Source organism: Ananas comosus, linkage group 19 (assembly GCF_001540865.1).
Source record: "Ananas comosus cultivar F153 linkage group 19, ASM154086v1, whole genome shotgun sequence".
NCBI lineage: Eukaryota > Viridiplantae > Streptophyta > Magnoliopsida > Poales > Bromeliaceae > Ananas > Ananas comosus.
In genome coordinates, this window is record NC_033639.1 from 881,856 (window position 1) to 890,974 (window position 9,119).

The window sequence follows — 9,119 nt, forward strand, 5'->3', positions numbered from 1 at the left end:
GCCGATCCGGAAAATCCCCAAAATATTATGTTTGGAAACTGAAAAGAAATCATTTCGATGCTTTAAAGCTCACAAAAATAGAAAAAAAAAAAAAGAAATTTTGAAAGCGCTTTACAGCACAACTCCAATTCGCTTTTTTTTTTTTTTTTTCTTTTTTGTGTGTGTGTGTGTGGAGAAACCGTGCATCACTAAAGATGATGAATAAAATCTAGGTAAAAGTGTATAAAACTTCTTTGCAACTATAGGCAATTTTGATTCCACTACCCAACTTTTCAAAATTTTGAATTTAGAATACAATCTTTTTATTTGTTTAATTTAAATAATTTCATAGATCTGTAAATACAAAATTTAAACTAATTACTTACTTTAATAAATTTATAGGTACGTAAATTACATAAAATATACTAATTAAATCGGTAAAAATAAACAATCACCAATTGGCTCAAATCAAATAAATTAAAAAACCGGATAGTAACTTTTACTAAAACCAAATAAAACGAACAAAACCGACCAAATTATTCCGATTNATCCGGAAAATCCCCAAAATATTATGTTTGGAAACTGAAAAGAAATCATTTCGATGCTTTAAAGCTCACAAAAATAGAAAAAAAAAAAAAGAAATTTTGAAAGCGCTTTACAGCACAACTCCAATTCGCTTTTTTTTTTTTTTTCTTTTTTTTGTGTGGAGAAACAGTGCATCACTAAAGATGATGAATAAAATCTAGGTAAAAGTGTATAAAACTTCTTTGAACTATAGGCAATTTTGATTCCACTACCCAACTTTTCAAAATTTTGAATTGAGTATACAATCTTTTAATTTGTTTAATTTAAATAATTTCATAGCTCCGTAAATACAAAATTTAAACTAATTGCTTACTTTAATAAATTTATAGTTACGTTAATTACATAAAATATACTAATTAAATATATAAAGATAAACAATCACTAATTGGCTCAAATCAAATAAATTAAAAAACCGGATAGTAACTTTTACTAGAACCAAATAAAACGAAAAAAAAAANAATCACCAATTGGCTCAAATCAAATAAATTAAAAAACCGGATAGTAACTTTTACTAAAACCAAATAAAACGAACAAAACCGACCAAATTATTCCGATTCGTGCTTCTAGTTCAGTTCTTTTTTTTGGGGAAAAAAAAAAAGAAGAAAAAGATGAATGAGAAAAAAATGAAATAATTTTAGCTGAGAAAAGGAAAATGGTTTCCCTCTAAAAGCATAACACTTGGAGATTATAATCCTTCTGATGAAAACCAATTATCAGACACATCAATAGAACAGTTGGGAAATCAACTTTTCACTCAGATGAATTAGAAATCAAATGATGCATTTAATATGAGAAAAAAAGACAGTCAAAATTNGTTCAGTTCTTTTTTTGGGAAAAAAAAAAAAAGAAGAAAAAGATGAATAAGAAAAAAAATGAAATAATTTTAGCTAAAAAAGGGAAAATGATTTCCCTCTAAAAGCATAACACTTGGGAGATTATAATCCTTCCGATGAAAATCAAGTATCAGACATATCAATAGCACAGTAGAGAAATCAACTTTTCACTCAGATGAATTAGTAATCAAATGATGTGTTTAATATGATAAAAAAAGAGTGTCAAAATTTAGAAACTGCGCCGACTTTACCTTTGCTTTTCTCTCCTTTTTCTCTCCTTTGGCTAGTAACTTTTTCTCATTTTATTTCTCGCAGAAATTTTTACCATTGCGAAGAATGCAATGTCCATATTTACCTGCAGGTTGTCCACGCTGATGCTGTAAAAAATACGATAATTATTCGTGTAACAAAAATGTATCTCATGTATCGACACTAATCATACCGTCTAATGTTGCTAAACAGAAGTTTCGGAAGGAAAAGAAAGGAAACGAAAGTAAGGAACTAAAGATCTTTGCTATTTTGCCCGAAAAAGAAAAAAAAATTCGGCACTTATTTTGATTTTCCAATCTCTTCATGATTTTCATCTATACGTCATTCAACTAAAGCATATCATATTTGCGGACCTAAATATCCCGGTCTAAGATATCTAGTTCATACATTCATCATAACAAGGCCGATGGCATTCTAGGGTATGAAAAGAGATCTTGACACAAAGCAGCGACAATAGAAAAGTTTGTTCAAAACTCGAAAGTGCAAAACGGATTAAAAGACGGACTTTTTGGAGAAAACTCAAACACCATTGAATCAAAGAGCTCAATTAAAAGCATTTGTTCAGTTATATAACAAGTTATAATTACACATAATGAGAAAAGGATTGTTACCTTGCATTATTGTAACCAATGAGAGAAAAGATCCATAAATAGGACCAAGGTTGCCGAGCCCCTAGCCTCGAGCAACGGGTGTGCAATAATCAAATAACTTGAGAATAAGCATAAGCATCAGAGACACCACAAGCTGCAATTCGAAAGAACAAGGAAAAATTTGGTTGTGGAGAAAAATCGAAATAGAATGAAACTTTACAAAGATATAGAAGTCACATCCTCTTTCAAAAACTATAAAGATGGATGCAATCTGTTATCTCTTACCATGTAGCAGTAGGGGAACAGAGGAGGATCAATTCCTCTGAAGAAGTTGCGAAACCAAGAACCAGGTAATCAGCCTTACAATCACTCTTTAATATCGGCCATCAACCACCTTCCAGAATGTTCATGATCAGCCTACAAAGCAAAATTATTTGGTTGAAATGATTAGGATATTTCACAGAAAGACAGATATTTATCGGAGCTACATCATTCAAACTAAATGGTTGATTACTTTTTGAACATTTGAACAGGCGGTAATGCTAATTAAAGCACTTCAAAAAGGATAGCAATACCCAGCTCTCATAGTCAAAAAGGAACAAGAAGTCTAACTCCATCTTACCTTGGATTGCGAGTCTTCCCAGAACTTTTCAAGTTGTACTGTTCGACAATCATAGCTGCTGAGGAATCCAAATTTCATGGCATCCACTTTGTGCTACTCATTACTTTCAGAGAAGATAAACAGTTTATCATCAAGATATTTGGCTAAGAATTCTTTGGCCCTTCACAAGCACGCTCTTTGCTAAACATCACTGTATCTAGGCTCCTGAAATCGGAAAATGTGTAATAAAACTTGCCATAAAATAATGGCATATCCCGGCTAACTTCGAGAACAAATTGATATATCCTGGCAAACTTCAAATAACCAGTATTTTCCCATGAAACCTTAAAACCTTGCAAATACATCGTTTGAGTGGTCAAAGGTCCCCAATTCTCCATTTCTCATCCAAATGGCCATTGATGTCAAATAATGGCAACAGCTGCGTGATTGGCAGTGGTAACAGCAGTGCAATTCAGCAGCTGTAGGTGGTGGTGCAATTTACTGTTGGCAGTGATGGTGTAGTGATTCAGACTCGCCAGGAGAGCGAGAGAGGGTATAATGGTCATTTAGACTAGTTTCACCGTCTCAGTAACATATTTACAAGGTTTCAAGGTTTTGCAAGAATTTGTGTGTTACTCAGAAATTTGGACGGACGAGCATGCAGTCACCAAAGTTTGCAGAGATAACCAGTATTATCTCCATAAGATACATTGCAAACTCAGAAAAAAAAAAAAAAAAAAAAAAAAAAAAAAAAAAAAAAAAAAAAAAAAAAAAAATCAAAGAAACATACTGCTGGTTACAGAATGATTGTGGCCGTTGATTCTGCTTTTAGCTATCAAATGTATTCAGTCAAACAACTAATATCACTGACTTGTCAATCTAGAGCAGCAAAAAGAGAAATTCCGATGATTCAATTACAACTAAATTGACAAATTCATACTCTATAGCTACAGGGATGTTATATATATTGTACGCCTGAAAGCCAGAGGTTGCAACCTACATATGTATGTGAGATATATGCACCCAACATCAAGGTTGAAACTTAAAAGGCAATGGGAGTTTTATTATCACAATATCATGACTAAAGGATTTAGGTGGTGAAACAGGAAATTGATATATTAACGGCGTTTAGAGGATCTGCAACATTTAATGTTGCCTCAAATGAGATAAATCCTTAAACAGAATAACAAATTGCAATGAAAAATAGCATCATAGTGCTTATTTCACTGCAACTGTCTTATGAGAAATTACGGAATTAATGCACTAAATGACAATAAAATCTACATTATCACTAAGAAAGACCATTTTCACTTAACAATAAATGCAAAATCAATTGAGCCACTAGTTTTGTACTGCTTATTTCACTGCTAATAGGGAAAAGAGTTGTTAGGTAATACCTGAAATAATGTCCATGAGCTAGTAGATGCCGAATGTTTGATTTAACCAGGGTCCTTTGTTAGTACCCAAGGCAATAAACCACCTTTAACAATCAAAGCTTGCAATACATATAGCGAGCAGAAATCATTTTTCTTGTTTAAAGCATTGCACATCACAGCGGCTAACTTCTGATCTGGACGTATGCCAAAACATATCATCATCTTGAATAACATTTTTGCTTCATCTAGATAATATACTTTGCATAGTCGGTTGATTGCTGAGCTAAAATCCTTAATTGAGACCTTGAACCCAGCATTTATCAGTCTATCAAATAGCAGAATAGCTTTATATGGCATTCCCTTTGCACATTGTGCTTTGATTATTGTCATGTAGGCAAATTTTCTCAAGTCAACACCTTTTTCAACAAGAGAATTCAAAAGCATTTCAGCATGCTTAACTCTTCCTTTCAAGCAAAGGACATTAATAAGCAAATTATAAGTAACCGGGCTCGGCACCACGCCATGTTGTAGCATATTGTCATGAATGCGAAACGCCATTTCCGTGTTACTTACTTCACAGAACCCTTGTATAAGTGTATTGTAGGTTATTTGATCAGTAGTTACATCTTTTATATGCATATCGTGGAGAACATGAATAGCCTTCTGAAACATGCCGTGCTTACAAAGTCCCTTTATAACCACGCTGTAGGTGATTGCATTTGGCACGATCGATTTACCAACCATTTCATCAAACAGCTTCAGCATCGAATCAAAGTTCCCAGCTTCACAGAAAGCATCCATAAGAATGGTGTACGTCACTACAGTTGGAACCAACCTTTTCAACTCAAAAGTCTTAAAGAAGCTCTCCGCCATTGTTAAATTTCCAACTTTGCAAAATGCATAAATGAGTGAGTTACAAGTGACAATGGTCGGCTCCAACCCTAATTTAATAGCTTGCTCGTAAAGTCGAACAGCATTATTGACATCACCAACTTTGGCATATCCATCTATCACTACGTTATATAATGTAATATCGTTTACTTGACATTTGTTAGCCAAGTTTTCTAAGTACCATCTAGCTTCCACCAACATTCCTTTCTTACAAAGGCCAGAAAGAATTGACCGATGAGTGAATAGATTTGGCATTACTCTTTTCGAGCACATAATCTTGCATACTTGAAGTGCCCTCTCTATTTCTCCCAACTTGCAATACCCACTAACAAGGGTGGAATATGCAACTATGTCCATATCCAAACCAATGGTTTCGATCTCATTAAGCAACTTCTCCACTTCATGAACCAACCCCCTTTTGCAAAGAGCATTTAAAAGCACGCTATATGTCACAATATTTAATTCAAACCCTCGGGAAAGTATCTCCATCCTCATCCTTAACCCTTCCTCAACATTCCCCTTTTCACAAAGTCCAGTAATTAGTATAGTGTATGTTACAAGGTCTGGTTGTAGCCCTTGTTGAATCATCATTTGAATTAATTTCCAAACCTCGCTCATCAGACCTAGTAAACGGTATCCATTGATGAGACTGTTGAATGTGATCATGTCGAGTTCCATCCCACTCTTCTGCATCTCCTCAGAGAGCTCCAAGGCTTCCTCCATAGAACCAACTATACATAGCCCATGTATAAGCGTAGAGTAACTATATCTATCAGGAAGCAACCCGTATTTAAGCATTATTGGTATGAACGATTTTGCTACCTGTACAAAGCCGACATTACACAATGCAGACATGAGGGCATTAAAAGTCATAATGCACGGTCGGAACTCTTTCCTTTCTCTTGCCTGTTGGAAAAAGTCTATGGCTTCCACCAATTTGTGTTGCTTGCAAAGACCGTCAATAACAATGTTACAAGTGTATTCACTATGAACAAGACCATGAGCTTTGGCTTCTTGGAAAAGCTCCCAGGCTATGTCTGTACATCTTACACTGTACAACAAGCTATCATAAGTGGATATTGAAGCTTGCATGGTTAGGCTATCCATCTTGCTAAGGACATAGAGAGCATCAAGAATCATTTTGGATGTGGCATAAGCATTTGCCAGCATGTCCCATACAATAGTGTTAGAATCCCACTCTCGGAATTTATACAACAACATCTGACAAATGAATGGCGCAGAACCAGACCCTGAAGTGAACAATGTGAAATGATTAAACTTTTTATGACCTAGATGTTAACTGAATAGCAGAAAATAAAGCGCCCAAAAGCAATGCAAAAAAGCGCAGCTTAAAAATCAAAGAACTACAACAGCCTGAGTTATAGTTCTCATCTTGTAAATCTGGAAGCAACAAATAATGGCCCTTCATTTGAGACAATAAGTCTAACAATGACAAGATGAACTCAAAATTAGTTTAAATCAAAATATTAATTGAAAGTTAATTCCTTCTCTACTAGAGGAAAATGTAACAATCGCTGAATCTACAACTCTTCAAAGATTGCATTACATCATAGATAAAAAGAGAAGCAAGTCGGAGAACATACAAGCAGAAAACACATCACTACTGCTCAGTGTATCTTCGTTATAATCCTATAACTATCTGATTCCTTGATGATAGCATTGACAAAGAAGAATGCTAGTACCACCACAATTTGTTACAGCAGATTCGGTCCGCCATAATTATGCAGATCTGTTATAGGATCAATTCCGATTAGCTCTTGTTCACTTAGAAAATGCGGTTAGAGGAACTATATGTGGAGCAATCAGGCATAAATTGATACTAACTCCCCAAATTTGGTAGCTTCAACTCCATTAACAACTACTCACGAATCATTTTTTGGCCTACACCCTTTATTTCAAGTTTCCTGATAAGACGCACTTAACCACCAAATATAAAAATGCAGTACAAGTGCTAAGTGTGTGTTTGGCATGAGAGAGCCTTTCTGTACAAGCATTCCATATGGGATATGTACCTGACCGATTGCACTAAGCCATGTGACATGGTGAAGGTCTTTTAAGTTGAAACGATGTTAAGAAAAGAAAGGTAAAAACGTACAGAGAAACCCCTCAATTATAGGACACTCTGAAATAGCCCTCCAAACTATATTTTTTTCCCATAAAACCCCCCTCGACTTTTGATTTTTGAAATTGAGTGATTCTAGCTAAATAGCTGGGGACCTTTTATTGCATGGATTGGGAATTCATCAAATTTGGTAGTTTATGCTACTTTGCAACGAATCAAACTGAACTGAATTAATTGATTGACGACTAATAGCTAACTGAACCGTGAAATTTAATTATTTTTTTAACTTAATTAACAATAAAAGCTCAAATAAAACAAACTAGCAGTTTAAGAGGTGTAAAGTTGAACGATCTATTTCAGAATGGTCCATAATTTACCAAAAAGATAATTTTATTGTGCTTTTATGCCAAATGAAAATATTTGGTTTGATGCCATTATTTCTTGCAACAGAGAAGGCCTTCTTGATGGCACAATCAGGCTTCTGCAAAAGTTTTTCTTTTTTTGAGTAAAGCAGCTGCAGAAGCTTCGAATTGGAGACTCTACTTTGAGTAAGGTTTTTTTTTTTCTGGGGATTGTAAAAATATAATGTTGCGTAGATTGCAATTAATTCGATTGAGATATAATTTTTGCAGTTCCATTGGAAAACGGAGAAGCATATCTCTATATACTTTTTGCGTCAACACCAAAGTGTCACGGACGCTGACACAGGACACGAAACACGACACGACTCGAACACCGCGGCTCGGCATCTTTCAAAAAATTAGGACACGGACACGGTATGAACATCGCTAATAAAATATAATATTATTAATATAATAATATAATTTTATTATATATAAAATATTATTTTTGGTAAAATATTATTATATTTTTCATACGAATGATATTTAATAAAACTTTCATTGATAGTTCATATATTTTAAGAAAAGAACTTCTCCATTATACATAATTTATTTATATTGTCAAAAAAAATTATATACATTCATCAAAAATCGAAAATATTTATTATCGTACATTACATATGCATAGAAAAAGTAAAATAAAAATAGGTATATGTATGCGCTATGAATCGGCATTAAACGGGTGTCTGAGAAGTGTCCACATCGGACACGTGTCCAACACCAACATGCTAGGCTTATAGAAGTGTCCGTGATACGTAGGTTAACACTTTTTCAAACAATATTAGATATGATTCCGCACACAACAAAAGCTCCAGATTTTTATTTTATTTATTTTATTTTTTTTTGCTTGCAACATCACTAACTACTAAGAAAAAGAAAAAAGAAGAGCCTTAAAGAGAGATCACCTTCCTCATCAGTAATTTGCCTCAAAATCCTCCTCACCTCCTTCAACCTCCCCTCCCGCGCCAGCGCGTGACAAACCCCCAACCGCAAAACCCTAGGGTCCTCTTCGACAAGACCCCCATGATTCGGGGCGAAATCGGTCGGAAAAGGCGGCTCAAACCCAAGTTTCGCTAGGGTTGGTGCTTCTCCCGAGTGATCGGTGCCTCCCAAGAGATCCTCCTCCTCCGCCGCCGCCGCCGCCGAAGAGGAAGAAGAAGAAGAGGAGAACGAGGGTTTCTGGGGATGAAGAGGGAGGAGGAGGCGAGAGCGTCGTCGTCGTCGAAGGAGGAGGAGGAGGCGATTTGGTGGGAAGGGCATCGAGGAGCCGCATCTAGGGTTTTTATCGGTTCCATGGCGGGAACGTAAAACCCTTTTATGCGAGAGGGTTTCGTTTTTAAGCAATCAAAACCGGTCCCCGAACCGGCTCAACCGGACACCGGTTTATTTTGTTCCGGTTTCAAACCGGTTCGAACCGGCGTATCACATCACAATGCTCTAAGCTACCGTTTGGTTTGGGAATAAACAAAAAATAATTATTTCAAAAATAAATATAAATTGAAGTATAAGC

The 9,119-nt window shown here is 35.3% G+C and overlaps 1 protein-coding gene across 3 annotated transcripts; it reads right to left on the reverse strand.

The window, feature by feature from the left end:
* LOC109725045 (putative pentatricopeptide repeat-containing protein At1g13630) lies at positions 1,549–8,907 on the reverse strand. 3 transcript variants are annotated; one of them, XM_020254094.1, is made up of 6 exons: positions 8,515–8,907; positions 4,256–6,375; positions 2,880–3,083; positions 2,543–2,674; positions 2,279–2,411; positions 1,549–1,774 (listed from the first exon to the last, which is right to left on the reverse strand). In XM_020254094.1, the coding sequence occupies exons 1-2, from the start codon at positions 8,867–8,869 to the stop codon at positions 4,298–4,300; spliced, it is 2,433 nt and encodes an 810-aa protein (XP_020109683.1). In that variant the 5' UTR covers positions 8,870–8,907; the 3' UTR covers positions 1,549–1,774; positions 2,279–2,411; positions 2,543–2,674; positions 2,880–3,083; positions 4,256–4,297. The 3 variants fall into 3 exon arrangements, with proteins under 3 accessions (XP_020109683.1, XP_020109684.1, XP_020109682.1); XM_020254095.1 differs by having other exon boundaries at positions 1,549–1,752; positions 2,880–6,375; XM_020254093.1 differs by having other exon boundaries at positions 2,880–6,375.